This window comes from Carcharodon carcharias, chromosome 28 (genome assembly GCF_017639515.1).
Source record: "Carcharodon carcharias isolate sCarCar2 chromosome 28, sCarCar2.pri, whole genome shotgun sequence".
Taxonomy (NCBI): domain Eukaryota; kingdom Metazoa; phylum Chordata; class Chondrichthyes; order Lamniformes; family Lamnidae; genus Carcharodon; species Carcharodon carcharias.
This window is the reverse complement of record NC_054494.1, coordinates 12,710,691-12,732,690: the sequence shown is the minus strand read 5'-3', so window position 1 is coordinate 12,732,690 and position 22,000 is coordinate 12,710,691. Positions and strand designations below refer to the sequence as shown.

Here is a 22,000-nt window from a genome sequence, read left to right as displayed (position 1 = left end):
AGAAGGGCAGTTAAGAATCAACTGTGTTGCTGTGGGTGTGGAGTTACATGTAGGCCAGACCAAGTGAGGATGGCAGATTTCCTTCTCTCAAGGAAATTAGTGAACCAGAATGGTTTTCAACAACAACTGATTAGCTTTCAATTCCAGGTTATTAATTGAATTCAAATTCCACCAACTGCTGTAGTGGGATTTGAACCCATGTCCTGGGCTTCTGAATTAGTAGGCCACTAAGCCACCATCTCTCCTGTTTATAAAAAAAACTGAGAAGGAAGGGAGGAGGGATGGCAGTATTGATTAAGGAGAATATTACAATGTTGGAGAGAGAGGACATCCTGTAACAGTCAAGGACAGAATCTATTTGATTAAAGTTAAACAATAGAGGGGCCATTACACTTCTGGGTGTATTCTATTGGTCACCAACTAATGGGAGAGATATGGAGAAGCAAATTTGCAGGGACATTACAGGGAAATGCATGAATTATAGAGTTGTTATAGTGGGAGGCTTTAATTATCCAAATATAAAGAGGGATAGGAATAGAGTTAAGGGCAGAGAAGAGCAGAGTCTGTGAAGTGTGTTCTGGAGAGTTTTCTTGATCAGTATGTTTCCAGCCCAATGAGAAAAAAGATATTGCTGAATATTTTTCTGGGGAATGAGCTGGATCAAGTATCAACAAGGGAACTTCTAGAATCAAAAGGTTTAGGTTTAGCTGTGGAAAAGGACAAGGAGCAATCCAGAGTGAAAATACTTAACTGGAGCAAAGCCAATTTCAATGGGGTGATGTCCAGGTAAATTGGAATGAAACTAAAACAAAATACTGCAGATACTGGAAATCTGAAATAGAAACAAAAAGATGCAGGAAATGCTCAGTGGCTCTGGCAACACCTGTAGAGAGGGAAACAGTGTTAATGTTTCTTGTTTGTGACCTTTTATAAGTTCTGTCTTTAACTAACTTGACTGAGTTTTATGATGTGTGTCATGAAAAGCCGATTACAATCAGGATTTACTTACGGGGATATTGAACTTTTTAAGGAAGAGCTGTGTTTTTTTTAAAGAAATACGTTCAAAGACACTGAGCAAAAGATTGCTAACAATGTAAAGTGACCACTTTCTGGAAAATTCCTATGTGGATTATACTTACAGACCTGTCCTGAGAGAACATGGAATGTTGCACCTGAAAGGTGTTGTGGCCTTCTTCAAGCAGACACTTGAGAGGGAGATAGGGCAGATGCAAATAACTGAACTTTAATCTCCTGTGGTTGCAGAGACAAAGACTGATTTGCTCGTCTCAGCAGTCACGCAAAAATGCATTTCCTGTCGATTTATGTCTTAGAATCCATAAATAGTTCTGATATGAACAATTATTTCCTCTCCTGGAATACACAGGAAAAAGGGGTTAAAAAGCTAGCTGCAGAGCAGTGGGGATATGCATGTGTGCTGTGAGGGTGACAGCAACAAGAAGACCAGCCAGTCACCTTTGCAGTTGCGGGTGAAGTCTCTCTCTCTCTCTCTCTCAGTTGCTGGAGGCAAAGCTCAGCAGAAGTCACAAGCAAAAAGGAAATAGGACAGCCTCTTCAACTACCCTGCAGAACTAAGTGTCTCCAACTAACTGCGAATCTGCCAAGGTCAGGTCTACTGGAATCAGCCGACTTAACGGCCACAATGTACCACTATCTACACCTCACAGACAAGTAAAGGACTCATTTGAATAATTTTAAAACTTTTATTTGGACACTGAACTTCTCATTTCTGATCTGTGCGTATGAGTGTTGCAACTCTATTATTGTTCTCAGGTTTTAGTAACTAATAAACTTACTCTTTCTTTGACTTAAGAAATTGATTCCTTAATAAAAGTAAATACGTTTGTACTGGGAAAAGGTATCCACAGGGAAAGGATTTTTAAATTCACCTTGTTGCAACAAACCGAGGTGGGTTTGAATAAAGGGGAGCCAGCTCATTCCTCCTTATCCGGGATCATAACAAAATTGGGGTCCTATCCCTGTCGTAACAAATTGGGGATGTTGTCCAGGAATTTAACCAATTATGGGCCTGGTCTGGGGTCTGGTGGTAACAGTGAGGGATGATGAGGGTGATGCTGTTGATATACTGGCTCTGGCTTTCCATGGTGTTTGATAAAGTGCCACTTAACAGGCTTGTCAGCAAAGCGGAAGCCCATGAAATAAACGGGACCATTGCAGCATGTATATGAAGTTGGCTGGATGACGGTTAACAGAGAGTAGTGGTGAATGGTTGCTTTTCAGACTGGAGGGATTTATACAATGAAGTATGTGAGAATCATATCTCTCAAGACTGGATCTTTCTTTTACAAAATTGAAGGACATGGCATTATTTGTACATTTGGATGATGACCTTGGATTTTTTTTAAGAAGGTCATAAGTTCACCTCTTCCAAGAAATCACCTGACCTTTATGGTACTTGAGGAAGGTCTGGTTGTTTGTTTTGAACAGCAATCATTTTGATTAATGGGGGGGAGAAAACTGAAAAGACAAAGGTTGGTAACTTGCTGGAAATCACATGGGGGAGAGAAAAGAACTAAAGTTGTGAACCTGCTGGTTTTGAAGGCAGTCTTGTTGGGGAACAAGCTGAGGAAGGAAGGCTACCCTAACTGGAGCTTTCTCTCTCTCTCTCTACCTCGCCTAAAATTATGTGTGGCAATCAACTTGTAGCCAGAGAATCTGCATCTGAGTGTATCTGGTCTGCAATCGGACCTGAAAAGCTGAGACCAGACGGTGAGAACTTCCAGACGTCCACTGGGACCAGCGGCACGTCTTCAAACGAGGGAACCAAGTCAACAGGGTCAAGACCCTGAGGAAGTTATCCTTTATTTTATAACGCGCATCATCTAAAGCCCATCTCTGCAGAGAGACTCTATCTGTTTGTCTTTTGTTTGTCTTTGTGTGTGTGTACTGGGACAATTCTTTAGGCAGGGATAGATAGTTATGTTTCCCGATTACAATTGTGTGTTAACCAGTACTTGCAACTTGTTAAAAAGAAGTTTTGTTTTATAATAAACAACCGTTCTGAGTTTATTGAAAGAAGCCTGGTTGAAGACTCTCTTATTCTGGGCACCAGTAGAGGATATAGACAATTGGCTATTTTGGTGAGAAACTTAAAATTTTTAAATTAGTATTGCAGCCTGCGGACTAGTGGGGCCAGATCATACGGGCACTCCTCCCATCCCTGTCACAACAGGTATCCCAGGGCTTGGTATTAGGACCACCACTTTTCTTGACCTATGTTAATGGCCTAAACTTGGGTATACAGAACGCAGTTTGAAAATTTGCACCTGACACAAAGCTTGGAAGTGTGATGAGCTGTGAGGAGGATAGTGATCGACTTCAAGAGGACATGGACAGCCTGGCAGATGAAATTTAATGCCGAGAAATGTGAAGTGATACATTTTAGAACAAGGAGAGACAGTATCAACTAAAGAGGAAATTCTAAAGGGAGACTGGGGTTACATGTGCACAAATTATTGAAGATGGCAGGGCAGATTGAGTAAGCAGTTCCAAAGGCAAACGAGATCCTGGGTTTTATAAATAGGAGCATAGAATTCAAAAGCAAGGAAGGTATGATGAACTTTTATAAAACTCAACTGGAGTATTGTGTCCAATTGGCACCACACTTCAGGAAGGTTGTGAAGGCTTCAGAGAAGGTGCAGAAAAAATTATGAGGGTGGTTCCAGGGATGAGGGACTTCAGTTTTGAGGATACATTGGAGAATCTGGGGTTGTTTTCCTTGGAGAAAACAAGGTTGAGAGAAGATTTGATAGAAGTATTCAAAATCACTAGACAAAGTCGATGAAGAGAAACTGTACCCATTGGTGGAAGGGTTGTAATCAAGAGGACATGGACTCAAGGTGATTGGCAAAAAATCCAAAGGATAAAAAATGTGAAGAGTGGTTCAATGTGAAATGCACTACCCGAGAGTGGTGGAGTCAGATTTGATCATGCTTTTTAAAAGGAAATCAATAAGCAGCTGAAAGTAAGAAATTTGCAGGCTGTGCAGGAAAGGGCAAGGGAGTGCGACAGATGGGCTGAATGGCCTCCTCTTGTGCTGTCGTGAGTCTATATGTGTGCACATCTAATTCTGGCCTTCTGACCATCCCTGGTTTTAATCGCTGCACAGCTGGTGGTCGTGCCTTCAGCTGCCTGGGTGCTAAAATTCCTCCTTTAAGTCGCTCCTTAAGATCTGTGAGCAAGTTTTTTTGAGTTACCTGTCCTAATAGAGGAAGATTACAGTACAGGAGAAGGCCATTTGGCCTATTCTGTCAGTGCTGGCTCTGCACCAAAAACAAGTTGTTGCTGTTGCTTGCATTGCTCCATCACGCTCTCACTGATTGGATGCTGCATTGCTACATCGCGCGCTGATTGGCTGCATTGCTGCATCGCACACTGATTGGCTGCATTGCTACATCGCTTACTGATTGGCTGCATTGCTACATCGCGCACTGATTGGCTGCATTGCTACATCGCGCACTGGTTGGCTGCATTAAGCGATCGCCGATTGGCTGAAATTGCGGAGGGGGCGGGGTGCGGTGATCACGTGCTTTCGGGTCATGTGAGAGTCAGGTGAGGCTGCGCGAGCCGGATCCCGGGAGAGAGATTGACAGGAGCCGGAGGAGAGGGAGAGGGTGAGGGTGAGGGAGAGGGAGATGAGGCCGGAGATGGGGCCAGGGCGGCCCGGGCTCTGCTGGAAGCCGGGCTGGAGGCTGTTTGGGACCCGGGGGCCAGCTCACCCCATGGGCTGAGCGTCGAGGGCCCAGGAACCGGGCAACCCGCGGATCCTGAGGCCCAGGGGCTTTGCATATAGAGAGAGAAGAGAGAGGAGGGAGGGGGATCCCGGGCTGTGGACCCTCAGGGAGGAGGAGGAGGATGTGGGAAGTGGCTGATACCACCGCCCCCCCCCCCCCCCCCCCCCCCCCCCCGGTAAGGGGCTGATACCCGCCCCCCCCCCCCCCGGAAGGGGCTGATATTTTTTTGGGGGGGGGGTGTTTGCCCCTCTGATTTTCCCCATCCCTCAGCCCCTGAGTTTCCATTGAGAGTTTGGCTGTGAGTTCTCAGCATTAACACCTCCCCATCCCTAACCCCCAGATCCAGTCACTTAAAACGGCCAAACTAGGAAGTGTGAAAACTTGACTGAAAAATTAGTTGCTGGATGTCTCCCCCCCCGCCCCCCACAATTTGGATGTAGGATTCCTCCCTGTGTGGCTCATATGCTAAAGGATTGAGCTGCTCTGTCATGGGGGGGGGGGGGGGAGCTGGGGCTGTGGGTGTGGTTGATGTTGGTGGCTGCAGCCTGTATTATTGTTGTGGGGATTATGTTTCTGTACTGATGACTCCAAGTGCCAGCGCTACTGGAATAAAACATCTTTTTTCAAAATCTGTCCATCAGACTGACAATAACTTTGGTGAAACTTCTGATCCGCAATCCCTTTGGGTTAATGTTTCACCACATAACCTGGAGTGGAGATGGGCAGCCGTTAGACTTCCATGGTAAGACTTTGAATTTGTTTGTGCGGCGGTGTCGTGGGCTAGCCTCTGAAACCTGGACCCAATTTTGAATTTACACGTTTAAGCGCAGGCTGTCCCCTCTGGTTGCAAGAACTCGTATGGCATAAAAAGCCCAAAACTACTCTCAAATTTGTTCCAGCAGTAAGTACGTTTGGTGTGGGGGAAAAAGAAAACGTGACACTGATGTGGTCAGAGTGCCCTCCCGAGACAGTGTAGAGAGCTTCATTCTGCATTTAACCATTTCTATATCTGACTCAGGAGTTCTTGATGCTGACACTGAGTGTCCTTCAATGCCGCTGGGTCAAAATTCTGGAACTCCTTCCCTAACAGCACTGTGGGTGTACCCTACAGCACATGGACTGCAGCGGTTCAAGAAGGTAGCTCACCACCACCTTGTCGATGGGCAATAAATGCTGACCTAGTCAGCGACACAATCATCCCATGAACGAATAAATAAAAACAAAAGTAGGGCAGTGTTTCATTTCCCACTGTTATTGACTCCTGACTTGAGAAGCACGAGGTTGTATGTATTTTTTTCATGGGGGATTGATTGAAGTATATGGTTACGTGGTTTGGGATTTCGGTAATAGAGACTTTTTAAGCACCAGTTAGCAGGATGGTAGGGTTTTGCACCTTTACTGTTCAGTACTGAATGCATCCACTACCCTGACATACACTGCTGTGGCCGCACTGAGTGGAAAGACCCATGAAGTGGTTGACGAACCTCCGTGGTTATGGGGTAGTAAGTCGACACTGACCATGGCCAGTCAGGCCGTATGGATGCAGAAAAGGGTTTAAATTAATGGAGGGAGAGGGTTGCACGAACCATGATTAAAAATGGATAGGAGCTTGAATATGACAAATGGTCAATGTCACTAGTTTCAGAAACAGTGGACAAATGTGGGCTGACACCTTTATCCATGCTTTTGCTGCCTTCAGATTGTTTATTGCAGCTTTCCCTCTCACCCAGCCTCTGGAAACTTTGCATCCAAAACTGACTCGCACAGCATTCTGTTCACTCATCGCTCTGTGCTCACTGACTTTGGTTCCCTTCTTAGCAACACCTCGATTTTAAAAAATTCTCATCCTTGTTTTTTTCAATCCCTCCATGGCTTTCTCTCCTACAGCTCTCAGGTCTCTGCACTCCTCCAATTCTGGCATTTTGTATGCCTTGATTCCTTTATAACAACCTTCAGCTGTCTAGGCCCTCGGCACTCTCCTTTGTACACCTCTGCGCAGCAAGCAATTAGGAAGGCAAATGGCATGTTGGCCTTTATTGCAGGGGGATTGGAATACAGGAATAATGACATATTGCTACCATTATATAGGGTTTTGGTGAGACCACATCAGGAATTTTGTCTCCACCTTTAAGAAAGAATATACTTGCACTGAAAGCGGTATGGTGAAGGTTCACTAAATTGGCCCCTGGGGTGAGGGGATTGTCCTGTGATTAGATGCTGAGTAAATTGGGCTTATATTATCTGTAATTTAGGAGAATAAGGCAATCTCATTAAAACCTTCAAACTTCGGAGTAATACCCCTGTTCTGATGAAGAGTCATACAGACTTGAGACGTTAACTGTATCCCTCTCTGCGGATGCTGTCAGACCTGCTGAGTTTTTCCAGCTATTTTTGTTTTTGTTTTGGAGTGGGTTTGATAGGAGGGTGACTGCTGAGAGATTGTCTCCGTTGATCAGAGAATCTAAAAGACGGGAGCATGGTCTCAGGATAAGGGGCCGGTCATTTAGGACTGAGGTGTCGAGAAATTACTTCATAAAGGGTTGTGAATCTTTGGAATTCTCTGCCAAAGAATTGTCTGAATACATTTAAAGGCTGTGGCAGACAGATTTTTGGTGTCTCTGGGAGTTGAGCGATATAGGGAGCAGGTGGGAAATTGGAGTTAAAGCCCAAGATCACATTGTAGTAGGCTCAATGGGCCGTGTGGTCTACGCCTCCTATTTGTTATATTCTTGTGTCCATCTCTCTGTCTCTTTTCTCCTTAAAACTGACCTCTTTGATCAAGCTTTTGGGCTCCTGTTTCAATATCTCCCTGCGTGACTGCATCAATTTTTGTCTGATAATACCCCTGTGAAGCATATTTGGAATCTTACCCTGTTAAAGGCGTCATGTAAATACAAGTTGATAGTAATTGACTTTAATTCACAAATATCCAAAGTGTGCTCAGCTGATTCATCTCTCAACGCTCATGAGTTCTTGTGAATTAGAAGGAACGATGGCATTGCAGGTCGAACCCCTCATGTTTTGGGTTAACAATGCCAATTCTCTCTCTCTCTCTCTCTCTCTCTCTCATTCACAAGGCTGCTTCTTGCCTTTTAATTATTAGATTGGTGCTACTGCCTGCTTTAGGTTCTTGGAGGAATCCACTGACAAGTTTAACTAAGACCATGCTAGAAGGTCATCTTCATACCATATACCAAAACCCGTGTCACTGTAGTCAGTCAGCAGATGGTCAATGATTTCTATTGGACAACATTTTTAAACGCTGCAGACAGCCATTATAAAATTACATTGCAAAAATGTCCTTTCACATGGTCTCATTAGCACATAACCAGGAGTAGATTCCTCTGTGCAGTTAAAGCAAGTAGTGGGACCAGCCTAATTCATAACAGACAAAGAGCAGCGTTGTGAATCTTAATTGCTCTATGTACTCTCACCCTATCACATGTTCCTTTTGGGGCCCAAAACTGTTGTGTTATGTTGTCATTGCCTTCAAACTGTCAGTTCCTGTGTGCGTGGCATGTTAACGACTTGTTCTCCTGTGATAGATGAATGGGCCCTCAGTGACAGTTAACAACACTCTTGCACAGAACGCCTGTGAGGCTGAGCCTGTCTGGGAGCGACCATGGACTTTGGAAGAAATCCACAAAGCCAGTGGAACTTGGTCCCTTGGTGCAGATGCTGGGGTAAGTACAACCATAGCAGCATAGCAGTTCACCGTAATAATAGAAGCATAACCTCTGTATCTTCGTTTGGCTGCATTTATTATGTAATGTGCAAGAGTTATGCTGCAATCATTGTGACTATTTTTGGTTTTCCTACATCTCTTGCATATGGCGCTCACTTCTACTTCTTTAGAAGAGAATGCTTGAGTGGCCATCTTGGCTTCTACCTGCGCTTGTCCCTTTTAAAATTGCTGTGCCACCTTAAAGGGACTGATGCTTGCCTCCTGCACCGTACATTCCTGATTGCGTGCTTATTTATTCTTTCATGGGATGTGGGCATTGCTGGCAAGGTCAGCATTTGTTGCCCATCCCTAATTGCCTTTGAGCTGAGTGGCTTGCTGGGCTGTTTCAGACAGCTGTTACAGGTCAACCATGTTGCTGTGGGTCTAGAATCACATGGAGGCCAGACCAGGTAAGGATGGCAGGTTTCCTTCCCTAAAGGACATAAGTGAACCTGATAGATTTTTACGACAATCGATGATGGTCTCAGTAATGGTGACCATACAACTAACTCGATATTCCAGATTTATTAACTGAATTTAAATTCCACCAGCTGCTATGGTGGGATTTGAACCCATGTCCCCAGAGCATTAGCCTGGGCTTCTGGATTACCAACCCAGTGACATTACCACTGTAAAACTGTCCTTCCCCCAACAGTGCTGTTATGCCCTTGTGCTTTATGATGCCCTAGTGTGGCTTGTTTTGCTTTCTTTGCTAAAGCAGGCAGATTTATTGCCCACAGAAACAGAAAAATGTTGGAAAAACTCAGCAGGCCTGGCAGCATCTGCAGTATTTTACTTTTAGATTTATTGCCCATTTCAACAAGAGGTGCAGTCTAACCATGATCCTGCTTCTTACATTCAGAATGAAAATAGTGAGGCTGTAGTTGGCCTTGTACTGATCTTTGTACAGATTAAATGGGCACAATTTCTGGTAAATGTACCTCTTTCTCAAGGGTGGTGTGCCAGTCAGTGAAAATTTAGTCAGTATTAGTTCTTTGTGCAGTAAACTGACATTCTGATTTGTTTACCAAAGTTTAGACAGCCTGGACTAGCATTAGAATGAACTTGTTTTAATCCAGAAAGTAAGGACATGCAACTGAAACTTAATCTTTACACACTTGATGAGATTTAATTTACGGAGATACGCATTACCAGCACGCATCTCCTGGCTCAGCAGCCACACTTACGGTCTGCTCCTGTATATGGATAGGTAGGAGCACAAGTGAATCCCCAGTTAATGTCCACCCCCCTGAATATAATTAAGCAATAGACAATTGACAAAACTATCCCATTGGTCTAATCCTTAAACGTTTGCATTTTCATTTGAAAATAATTACTGTTGGTCTGATTCTCTTGTAAACGATCTTGGACATTTTTGTACATCTGAGGCTTGTACCTCTGGGTTAAATGCTGTAAAGGGAGCTTGTGTTTAATATATTTTACTCTGGCCTTAAACGAATCCCTAATGCACTGCGTCAAATGATGGACCAGAGCCTTCGGTGCAACAAACTTTTTCCTGAGTTCTTGTTGAAAATTCGATCATTAGTCCCAGTTTGTAGTTTAATATGCAATGAGAGTGACTCTTGGTTGGAATTGATTGCCATCGAGTGACCCTCTGCTGGAGAGCCTGCGGGGCCACTGGATGTGAACTGCTGAGATGCTCTCCATGGTTGACGGGCTGCTGATTTCTTTAGGTTCTTGCATGGGGAAGTATCAGTGGAGTGAGATATCGGTGTGCTGCTGCTCCCTGTGGAATCAAACGCAGCAAGTGTTGGTCCTTTGTAGGGGGGTGGTGAAAACCAGCCACTAAGCAGCTTCCGCATATATTGTCAGATTAAAAACGTGAGCAGAATATATCGGCAAATTAGTGGATGCCCTTTGATCATTTGGTTTGAGCTGCTGTTGCCATTGTTTCCCTCACTGCCGCTGCTAGAGAGCGTTACAACACAGGCTTGGAGAAGGGCAAGGGAAATATTCTGTTGTTTGTGTTGCTGATGCAGGAGACAGTGATGTCATTGATAACATTAGTCACTGCACCAGTAATCCAGAGGCCCAGGCTAATGCTCAGGGTACATGTGTTCAAATGTCACCAAGGTAACTGGTGGAATTTAATGCCAATAAATAAAACCTGGAATTGAAAAGCTCAGTAAGGGTGATCGTGAAACCGTTGTCAATTGTCTTAATTAACTATCTGGTTCACTGATGTCCTATAGGGAAGGAAATCTGCTGTCCTTGCCTGGCTTGGCCTACATGTGACTCCAGACTCTCAGCATTCTGGGTGACTCTTAACAGCCCTCTGGAATGGGCTAGCAAGCCGCCCCAATCAAGGGCAATTGAAGATGGGCAATAAATGCTGACCTTGCCAGCGACGCCCACATCCCCTGAAAGAATAAACTCCACCCCAGCTTGGTTGTAAGCGGCAACCAGTCGTTTTGAAGAGTTTTAAGGCCTTGGCATCAACAGTGTCCACGTTGGGGGTGGTGGTGGTTGCTTTGATGAGGGTGGAGAAAGGCAGTTCATGGTGGGATCTACCTGGTAAGGAGGCGCAACAAGTATCACTTTGAGACTAGATATTTTATGCGGCCTTGGTGATTCCACGTCCATTTGATGGTATAAACGGTGACTATTTTGTATATTTTTTTTTTGCCAACAGCTGCTTCTGTTTCTGCAAGATTTCTCACAGCGGATGCTGTCCCGCACCCACGAGATTGAGAAGCAACTCGATGGCCTGATCCAGCACACGAAGGCCACAGACTCCCGCCTCCACAATGTTTTCAACGATTTCCTGATGCTGTCAAACATTCAGTTCATCGAAAATGTGAGTGTGGGGCGTATTTGCTGGTTTCCTTGCTGCCACCAGCCCATGCCAGGTTGATGGTGGGACAGCCTGCAGGGTCTGGGGGGGCGGTTTGGAACCGGGGCGTTGTCGGGGAGGGGATCGGGGAGTCCAATTGCCTCAAAGAAAGTGGATCATTTTAAAGCCTGAGGATAACTGCTGTAGCCAGCTAAACAGTTGGCTTAAAAAGAAATCGTGCCCCTAATGCAGTCAAGTGCTAATGTTTGTTAATGCGGCTGGCATGGCCAGGCTGGAAGTACCCCTTTCCGTTGCGTGCTCACCTCTTCTGGCTCATAGAAATGTCTGAGCATTGTCACCCTTCTGTCTGGGTTTCCTGAGTATATTCCTTTGCTTCTTCACAGTTTTCTCCTAGCTGGGACCCATTCCATCGCTTTCTACTGTCAATCTCCAGATAAAGGCAGAGTGGTAATGACACTGGTCGAGTAATCTGGAGGCCCAGGCTAATGCACTGGGTTCAAATCCCAACAGGGCTGGTGGGATTTAAATTCAGTAAAATAAATCTGGAATACGAAGCTAGTCTTAGTGACGGTGACCATGAAACTATCGATGATTGTTGTAAAAGTCCATCTGTTTAACTAATGTCCTTTAGGGAAGGAAATCTGCCGTCCTTAACCCCGGCCTGGCCTACATGTGACTCCAGACCCACAGCGATGTGGTTGACTTTTAACTGCCCTCCGAAATGGCCGAGCAAACCACTCAGTTCAAGGATGATTAGGTATAGGGCAGGAAACCCATACCTGGTCTTGCCAGTGATGCCCGCATCCCACGAAAGAATAAAGACAAGAAAGCATTTGGTTTGGTGTAATGGAACTCAGTTAAATTTTTTTTGAGTTTGGGCGGGTGGGATGGGGGAGGTGAATGCAAGGGGCAACAAGCTGGAATCTTGCTGCTGGTGTTCTCTCTCAACCAGTATATCACTTGGTGCAAAGTCTGCAAATACTGCTGCCTCCTTCGTGGGAAAAATCTCTCCTGAAAAATCGTCAGAAATATTTGAGATGCTGCAGTGCCTTGACTATTTTATTTCGGAAATAAAATAAACTTTCAAAAGAGCAGACGGTAAGAGCTCACAGCGTGAAATTAAGGACAGCTAAGACAAGCCAGTGCAAGTCAATTCCCCTCCCATTGAATTACAGAGGTGGAATAAACACCAAACCCAAACAGGTAATGTTGGATAGAGAATGATGGAGAGCTTTACTCTGTATCTAAGCTGCGCTGCACCTGATCTGGGACTGCTTGATACTAACGTAGGAACTGGAGGAAGCCATTCAGCCCCCTTGACCCTGTTCCACTATTTAATTAGACCACGGTCCCTGACATGAGGGGGATTTCTTACGATGAGGAGCTGAGTTAATTGGGCCTATATTCTTTGGAGTTTAAAAGAATGAGAGATGATCTCGCTGCAACCGACAAAATTCTGAAGGGTCTTGACAGGGTAGACGCTGAAAGATTGTTTCTGCTGGTCGAGGAATTTAAAACACGGGCCCGGTCTCAGGGTATGGAGGCCAGTCGTTTAGGACTGGGGTGAGGAGAGATTACTTCACTCAAAAAGTTGTGAATCTTTAGAATTCTCTACCTCAGGGGGTTGTGGATGTTCCATCGTTGAATATGTTTAAGGCTGGGATAGACAGATTTTTTAGTGTCTCGGAATTAAGGGATATGGGGAGTGGGTGGGTAAGTGGCGTTGAAGCCCAAGATCAGCCATGATCGTATTGAATGGTGCAGCAGGCTCGATATGGTCCTGTTCCTAGTTCTTATGTCCGGCTGATCTCCATCTAGGTTTCATCTGCCTGACTTGGTTCGTTAATCCAAACAAAATCGATCGCAGTCTCGAATTTTTCAGTTGATCCCCGGCTGCAAAAGTTGCTTTGCGGGGGGGGGGCGTTCCAGATTTCCATTAGGTTTTGTGTGAAGAAGTGCTCTGTGATATCGCCCCTGAACGGTTTTGCTCTCATTTTCAAGTTGTGCCCCCTTGTTCTGGGCTTGCCGCCAGAGGAAATAGTTTCTTTCCATCTACCCTGTCAAATCCTCCAATCATTTCAATGTCTCAGTTTGAAGTTATTTGCTTAACTTTCTGACACTGGTACCCAGAGCGGAGGTTTTCCATCGTTGTATGTGATTCTCCAGATTATGGCCTAGTGGTAATGACAATGTTGGTGTCATTGGGTAGGCAAGCATTTATTGCCCTTCTTCAGAGCCAACCACATTGCTGGAGTCAAATGTATGCAAGACTGCGTAAGGACAGTAGATTTCCTTCTCTGAAGGACATTGGTGAACCAATCAACAATGGTTTCATGGTCATCATCAGACTTTTAATTCCAGATTTTTATTGAATTCAAATTTCACCATTCGAACCCGCATCCCCAGATGCATTACCCTGGGTCTCTGGACTACTAGTCCAGTGCCAATACCACTATGCCACTGCCTGCCCTTTCCCCAAGTTGTAGTGCCAGTGTGTATTTAATATTAAATGTTAATATTACTATATGCCTGTTGCAAAGAAATATTCAAGTGTTTCAGAAACCATTACTTTCTGCAGCTTCTTTTGTTGGTGGACTGTTTTATGTGTGTAGTGTTGAGCTTAATTGGGCATCTGAAGTTTAAAACCATTGACTTTGTCCAAATCTGGTGTTCTGGACACTGACAGGTCTTGATGTTCTGATGTAGAATTTATTCACCAATTGAGCAGCAACCATTTCCAAACCTCTGGGCGCAGCAAACAGAAGAAACCAGGAGCGGAAGCGCCCCACAGGCCATTGTGTAAACACCTCTGCAGTACACTGGAAACACTAAAATAATTACCATTCACCACTGTTAATACTTATAAGTTTCAAAAAGGGTGACCATGAGTGAAGGGATAACTATGGCTGTACTATAATGTTGATTTGGTAGAAACCTGTGTGGATAGCTGTTTAATAATGAGGCTGACCATTGTAAGCATGGACATCGATGCTCAGGTAACTCCTGCGGGGTGGTACAGCACATCCGTATGACTCCTCTTCAGAACAGTTCTGAAGAAGAGTCATACGGACTTGAAACGTAAACTCTGTCTTTTTCTCCACAGATGCCGTCAGATCTGCTGAGTTCTTCCAGCAGTTTTTGTTTTTGTTTCAGATTTCCAGCATCCGCAGTATTTTGCATGTATTGGGAATAAATGTTTTGTCTGCTTCGTCTCAGGTTCTAGATTGTTCACTTAGTTAGTTAGAACAGGTCCCGAGAGAAATTAGTAATTTCTTTGTACTAATCTAGGTGATGGATCTTGGCACTGATGCATGGAGCAGTATTGGTCATCGTTTAGCACATACGGTGCATGATTATAGCTGGGTAAGAAGCAGAGTAAAGCTCCCTCTACTCTGCCCCTGCAATTCACAACGCTGGTGGGGTATTTTCATACTGACCATCCGATGGTGCCTGTGTTTGCTAATTGCAGGTGGTTTTATGTTTTGCTCATTAGGAACTGTCCAATGTCACTTCACTGACAGTCCGCAGACAGGAAGCTTTTAATCGAATCCGGATAATGCAGAACACACTTGTTTTGCTCTGCAGTCCCTTGAGTACTCAGTCAACAATTAGTATATCCCTGGGCAACATTAGCTGGTGCTTAATTAGTATTTTGATTTGTGGGTTCTCTGCCACAGAAGCAGTGAAAGAGAACATTGCCTTTGCTGAAATGTGGAAGCAAACTGTAGGGTTTTTTTTATTGCAGAGAGTGTATGATGAAGAAGTGGAAGAGGCAGCTAAACCAGAGAGTGGAGGGAAACCAATTGAGCCGGTATGTAACTGTGAACCATTTAACCAGATTGTGACTGTGTGAATTCTCAAGTTGTAATTTTTTTTTTAAAGTTTTAAGTTTTGGGCTGTTAGTGTTTCCTCGATCCACACATTGGTCTCTGTTCTGCTAACCCAGTATGGACTGTGGTAATCTGATTTGTGTCGACACAGCCGTAAGCAGTTGCCATTAGTGCCCCTGGGCTAGACGTTGAGATAAATCGGTCAGGGTTCCTATTTCTGCCTGCTCTTAACTGTTGCGTGACCCTCTTGTGGAATGTTTGCTGATGTGGGGTTCTTTAGTGCTCAGATATACAAAACCAACATCCAGCTGGCAAAAAAGTGTAACTTTGAGAACTGTTTTATCTTGAGGTACAGCCAAGCTGTTTCCAGCTGTTACAAGGTTACCTGGAATGTAGAGCTGCGAAATTCATTGAGCAACGGTGTGCTTTTGAATGTCAGTTTGGATACTGACCCAGTTTTTCCACTGTGGCCCTGAAGTGTTATCTCCGATGTTTGTTTTGAGCAGGAGAAAACGCGGGAGCAGAAGGAGGCGGAGCTGATCCCCAAGGTCCAGGAAGCCGTGCACCATGGTCTGAGGGTGCTGGACTCCGCCTTCGAACAACTGGACATCAAGGCTGGAAACTCGGACTCGGAGGATGAGGAAACAAATGAAAGGGTCGAACACCTGCTGGAACCCAAGGTGAATGGAGGCAGACGCGGTTGACGGGGCGCGAATGAGGGGAAGGAGATCGAGTCATTATTCCTTTAATTCAACCTCGTCACCCTGACTCTCTCACGAGATTGTGAATGCATTAGCTATAAATTAGGTTGCCATATCTTGGTTTTCTTTACGTCTCTGCTGCTTTCTCTCTTTCCTAATGCTGTTGACTTATAGAAAGATTTGCATTTATATAGCACCTTTTATGAAGCCATGACATCCCAAAGTGCTTCACAGCAAGCTAGGCACTTCTAAAGTGTAGTCACTTTTGTAAAGCTGGAACTTGCTCAGGCATTATGGGCCCCGTTGACACTAATGGCCCATGATTCGTGAGAGTGTGAACCATGTGGCTGGGGTCGTGTGCGAGGTGGAAAGCGAGGAAGCAGCACAGGGTAACCTGATGCTGTCGCCACCTAATGTCACGTGTGTATTTTCCGGCAGCAATCATGGGCCAGGAGAAGTGGCTTTTTTTTCCCCCCCCCGGACCTGCCTTCTCAAAGCAGGAGGCAATGAGGCCAATTTTAACAACCCAGCACTGCCCCAATTGCAATCCGCTGACTCACTGCAGGCAAAATAATAAACCCAGAATGATTCTGTTTCACATGTGTCCTCCAATAAGAAGGAAGAATTTTGTGTACATATTACCCTAACCTCAGGGATCCCAAAATATTTAAAAACAATGAAATGCTTGTTGAGTGTAGTCATGTAGGGAAATACTGCAGCTAATTTGCAAAAGTAGAGTGAGGTAAATAACCGATTTAGTGACGATTTGAAGGCTAAGTTTTGGTCAGAACAATGTGTGAGAACTCGTTTGCTCTTCCTCAAATAGTGCTGTGAAACCTTTTACATGCACCTGAGGGGAAAGACAGGGGATGCCATTTCTGACAGTGCAGCATTCCCTCAGTACTGCTCTGAAGTTTTCGCTCAAGATTACATACTCGTATCTCTAGAGGAGTTTGAAACCATGAACTCCTGACTCCGGTCAGCAACTCACCAAGGCTCCTTAGACAGGACCTTCCAAACCCACGACCTGGGCAAGGGCAGCAGACACATGGGAACTTCACCACCTCTACCAAGCTACACACCATCCTGACTTGGCAATATATCGCCGCTCCTTCACTGTCGCTGGGTCAAAACCCTGAAACTTCCTCCCTAACAGCACTGTGGGTGTACCTACACCACTTGGACTGCAGCAGTTCAAGAAGGCAACTTACCACCACCTTCTCAAGGGCAATTAGGAATGGGCAATAAATGCTGGCCTAGCCAGCCACGCCCACATCCCATGAAAGAATATTAAAGAAAGGTGAGGTTGCTGCCGCTGAGCTGGGGCTGACACCTCATTCTCCTGTATTCTGGAGTTTTGGCAGCTGTGGCAAATTTGCTTTGGATAGATGCTTTTTTCCTCTTTCCTTCTCCATTTTTTTCCTTTTCTCCATTTTGCTCTCACTGCGTGTCTTGCTCTCCCAAATGGAGCATCCACACTGAAGGGAAGCTTATTATGCCTGAAAGTGCTAAGCCAATTAGTCTACCACTGCCCTAATCCTTTCCCTGTAGCCTCTCAAATGTTTTTTTTTCAAGTGTTTACCCAGTTCCCTTTTTGGAAGTTGCTATTATATATGCTGCAAGAACTTTAAAGAGTGCTTTGATGTAGACACTGATTCATTGCTCATTTAAATTCAAGTAATCATCCTCCTTAGGGTCCCTTCTGTGCCTTTCATTTTGTGTGATTGATGCCAGTTTCTTCAATAATAATTAAAGAGAGCAGAATAGTGTGGGTAGGAGGGTGTTAGAATAGAATAATATGTATGTTTCGCTGCTCCTCACCACCCCACAGACAATCTTCGGGCATAAGCTTGGCCATACTAATATTTTATGGTTTCAGATAACTTAACATCTCTTTCCACAACTATTTGTTCATGGGATGTGGGTGTCGCTGGCTGGGCCAGCATTTATTGCCCATACCTAATTGCCCTTGAGGAGGTGGTGACGAGCTGCCCTGTTGAACCGCTGCAGTCCATAAAGTTCAGCTTTTTTGCCTCTTTATTGACGCCCATTCAGAGAGGGATCATCACTCCCACTAACAATCCTCTTCAGGTGAAAAAAAGTTTTGTAAGTTTGTTCTGGGCATGTGAGTGACACTGGGAAAGTTGTATTTCTTGACCCGTCCTTAGTTTTCCATGGAAAGTAGGTGGTGGGCCTGTGTGGTGATACTCTGCTGCTAGGTGAGGAATGCCAAGGCATGGTCCCAGTGGCGATGAAAGAATAGTGACAATCTGACCAAGCCATGGGGATCACCCCTACTGCAGCCTCAGTGTCCCAGTAACTTGAGCGGGGCAGAGACTGAGTCCAGTGGTGGGGCATTGATCGGGTGGCCTGCTCCATCCTGGGAGATATTAACCTTCTTCACTATTATAGCTGTCGAGGGAAAATGGTGACCATTACATTCTACTCATGACTTGAGCCCTTTAGATACTTGGCATAGCTTCATGCCAGGATGTGAACCATTGGTGACTGGATACCCACTCTCTCCCCTGCACTGAATGTGCCATCATTTACCAGTCCCATGGGAACAGGTAGGCCTGGGCTTTTGCCACCATAGATGTTTTCTTCAGCAAAGAAAGAAAGAACTTGCATTTCTATAGTGTCCTTTGCAACCTCAGAGACCCAAAAACACTTTGGCAGCCAGTGAATTAGTTTTGCATTGCAGTCACTGTTGTCATGTAGGAAACAGCCAATTTGTGCACAGCTAGCTCCTACAAACAGCCATGTGACAATGGCTAGGTAATCAGTTTTAGTGATGTTGATTGAGGGTTATGTATTGGCCAGGGGATCTTTTATGTCTACCCGAGAAGGCAGATTGGGCCACAGTTTAATATCTCATCCAAATGACACCACTTTCTGACAGTGCAGCACTCCTTCAGTACTACACTGGACTGTCAGCCTGGATTATGAAATGTTTAAAGTTCCATCTAACCATTAAGATGGGTCGAGTCTCCCTCACCCCGTGGCTGCTTAGCCTAATTGTGCCCGAGGGAGGAATGAAATTGGTTCTCTTTAAATGTATTAACAGTTACATGTGCATGGTTTGATTTTGTCAATTCCAGGATCTGTACATTGACAGGCCCCTGCCGTATATCATTGGCTCTCAGCAGTTTATGGAGGAGGAGGATGTCGGCCTGGGTGACCTCTCCAGTGAAGGTACTGAAATCAAAGGTGAAAAGGCACCATATGGTCCATGGAAGAGTGCCCTGCTCATTTCTGCTAGTCCCTGATGATGTGTTCTATGCAAAAATGTCTTTGTCACCCATGCATCAAACCTCATAAGTTGGTACCCTGTTTCACAGTAAAGAGAACATAAGCTGTGCCAGTTAGGAAATAATAAGCTACAGGCCATTTCACGTTTACACATTGAATGTCACGTACAGGAGCACTGGAGAGCTTCACAAAAGGGGAGATGTTGCCTGCTGAGCAGGAAAGGAGAAGTCAAGGAGGAGGTGAAAGGTTGGTCAGAGTTAGCCAGGTGGTGTATTTTAGGATAGAATTACAGAGGCTGGGAATCGGTGACTCAGAGCTCGGCATCTGATAGAGTGAGGAACAAGCAGTAATCTGAAGTTAGTGGGGAGGAGGGTAAACAATTGCTGGCAATTGCTTGACAGTGTGCACTGTCATGGTTGGGGTAGGGTCTTTAAATTGACGTACTGGCACTCAAAGCCAACAGAGCTTTCAAAGACTGGTGGCAGCTGTTTCAGGAATGTGTGTGCAAAATGACTGGAGTCGCAGAGTTCTGGGGGTTAACTGGCTTGTTTGCTGAAATATGGAGACTGGTGGGAGGAGAGCATGTGAGAGAGTCAGGTTTCGGTGGAGGCAGGGAAAGTTCAACAGACCATGGTCTGTAGGGAAAAGACCGGGGTCTTTATGCCGCTCTGGATGTGGGGTTTTCAGATTTAAAAGTAAACTTGACTGAGCAGATAGTGGAGGAAAGGATCCAAACAGTTTTGGGGCATGCAAGGTGAAACTGCGTGTGAGAAGGTACCTTTTGAGAGCAGGTGATGATGATTAGGAAAGAGATGGTCTAGATGTTCTGTGTGGTAGATGTGGTCACTTGTGTTGAAGAGTAGCTGGGAAGTGCAGCATCTTCCCACAGGACTGCCATGCGATGTGATGGGAAGGTTTGCATGACCCTATGTTCCGAAAGCTATGTTTGTTGCCAGGAGCATAACTTTGAGCACAGCCACCCCAAGCCAAACGGATGGTAAGCTAGAGGAGCCAGACTGAAAGCAGTGCGTCCCTGTCCTGAAGCCAGGCTAGCAATCTATCCCCGTGGAAATGCCTCCTGTTATACAAACCAGGAATTGGTGAGTCTGCTGCGGACTGGGAAATATAAACATCAATTTTGGATTACCACAATCTGCCGAATGTGAGGCATGACGATGCTCCAGTTGGAGTTGAACGTCTTGCTGTGATACACAGGAGAGGAGAGGGTTGTCTCCTATGCCAAGGATTCTCAACTTTTTTTTTATTTCTGAGGCTCCCCGGCCCCATGATATAAAAATTCCAAGGACCCCCTGACAACATGAGTGTCACTAATTTTTGTGCAGGAAAAAAAATACTTAAAGAGCTGGCATGGACATAATTGGTTGCTTTGGTCTGCGTCTGTGCTGTGTGAGCCAGGGTACACGTGACATCGTCCATCAGAGTTTATCCAGAAAGACTCCTTCATACTTCATGTAACATTAACATGCGCATTTATGAAGAGCCTGTACATGGTTTTGACAAGCTTAAAACGGTCCATAACTGCAATACGACTATCAAACCTTCTTTCCCAATTAGGTAAATATTTAAATCTTCATTCTTTGCGGTATCTTACAATGATGAATTGGGATTCCCTTTCTCATGTCTGAAAATTTGCTGAAACATTAAACCAGCCGAACTGAACGCTTTGAAGTTTAATGTTCATATTTGTGGACTAAATGGGGCGATGCAAATGCAGAGTCGACGATTTGAAGAGGTGATTTACAGTCCTGAAGCAGAAAGTTATAGCTTAATGTTTTCAGCCTGTCTCTTATTTAACCCAGAATTATATCAGGAAATGTGCTGCCATTATTGCTGAGGAAATGTGCTTTTACATCAGCTGTACTCTCAGAAAGAGATCAAGCTGATCACATTCCAGTGTTGCCACTCGGGAGAGATGGTGGCTTAGTGGTAATGTCACTAGACAAGTAATCCAGAGGCCCGGGTAGATGTGCTGGGGGGCTGTGGATTCAAATCCCACTGCGGCAGCTGGAGAAATTTAAATTTAATTAATAAAATCTGGAATTGAAAGCTAGTGTCAGTAATAGAGACCGTGAAACTATCATCAATTGTTGTAAAAACCCATCTGGTTCATTATTAATGTCCTTTAGGGAAGGAAACCTGCCGTCCTTACCTGGTCTGGCTTACATGTGACTCCAAACCCACAGCAATGTGGTTGACTCTTAACTTGCCCGCTGAAATGACAACCAGTTCGAGAACGATTAGGGATTAGTGATGCCCACACCCCATGAAAGAATTTTTAAAAAGTATCTGTCAAGCTCTTTGTATAAAATCAATGCCTCTGACATTGCAATGCTGTTTGAAAACAGGCAGCCCATAACCGAGTTGTATGGGTTGGCTGATGAATCATTTCACAAGCCTTGGGCTAATGTGCAGAATTGAAGTGAAATGTGTTGCAAAAACCGATGTAAAAACAATCATTACAGAGTGAGATACTCAGCGATTCTCCCTTTTTATTGCTCTGACGCATTCAAGAATTAATCATTTTATTAAATGAGCCGGTTATAAGTGCAACATTCACTGCTCCCCAAGGCCTGGCTCACAGCATCACAAGTTACTGAAAAGTAAAGGAGTGTCTGGGACCAGCATCATTGTGCCCTTTATCCACCTGGACAGCAGGCTGGCTCTGCACAAACATCTCCTTTATATATTTACATGTACCACAAACAAATCTGTCTGAGGCCTTCACCCTTTACTAGGCTATCAACCCTTTAAACCCTCCGTCAGTCCATAAAAAGAAAATCTGTTCTAGGGAGCCATGATATAGACAGGAATATTCCTATTGATCATCGAGTATAAAGCAACAGGCAGTTAATGTGAAATTATTTAGAAGCGATCTTAAGAGTTGG

General features: G+C 44.7%; 1 protein-coding gene across 10 annotated transcripts in view; it reads left to right on the top strand.

Annotated features, from left to right (window-relative positions):
- Positions 1-4,543: 4,543 nt before the first annotated feature.
- The window catches only part of washc2c (WASH complex subunit 2C), a 65,323-nt gene continuing 47,866 nt past the window's right edge, over positions 4,544-22,000 (top strand). For 8 of the 10 annotated variants that reach the window (XM_041176191.1, XM_041176195.1, XM_041176197.1 and 5 more), the window contains exons 1-7: positions 4,595-4,652; positions 5,414-5,514; positions 8,318-8,455; positions 11,150-11,314; positions 15,057-15,122; positions 15,648-15,821; positions 18,944-19,037. In XM_041176191.1, coding sequence (XP_041032125.1) covers positions 5,512-5,514; positions 8,318-8,455; positions 11,150-11,314; positions 15,057-15,122; positions 15,648-15,821; positions 18,944-19,037 — 640 coding nt within the window. In that variant the 5' untranslated portion in view covers positions 4,595-4,652; positions 5,414-5,511. The other 2 variants (XM_041176188.1, XM_041176189.1) reach the window with 2 other exon arrangements.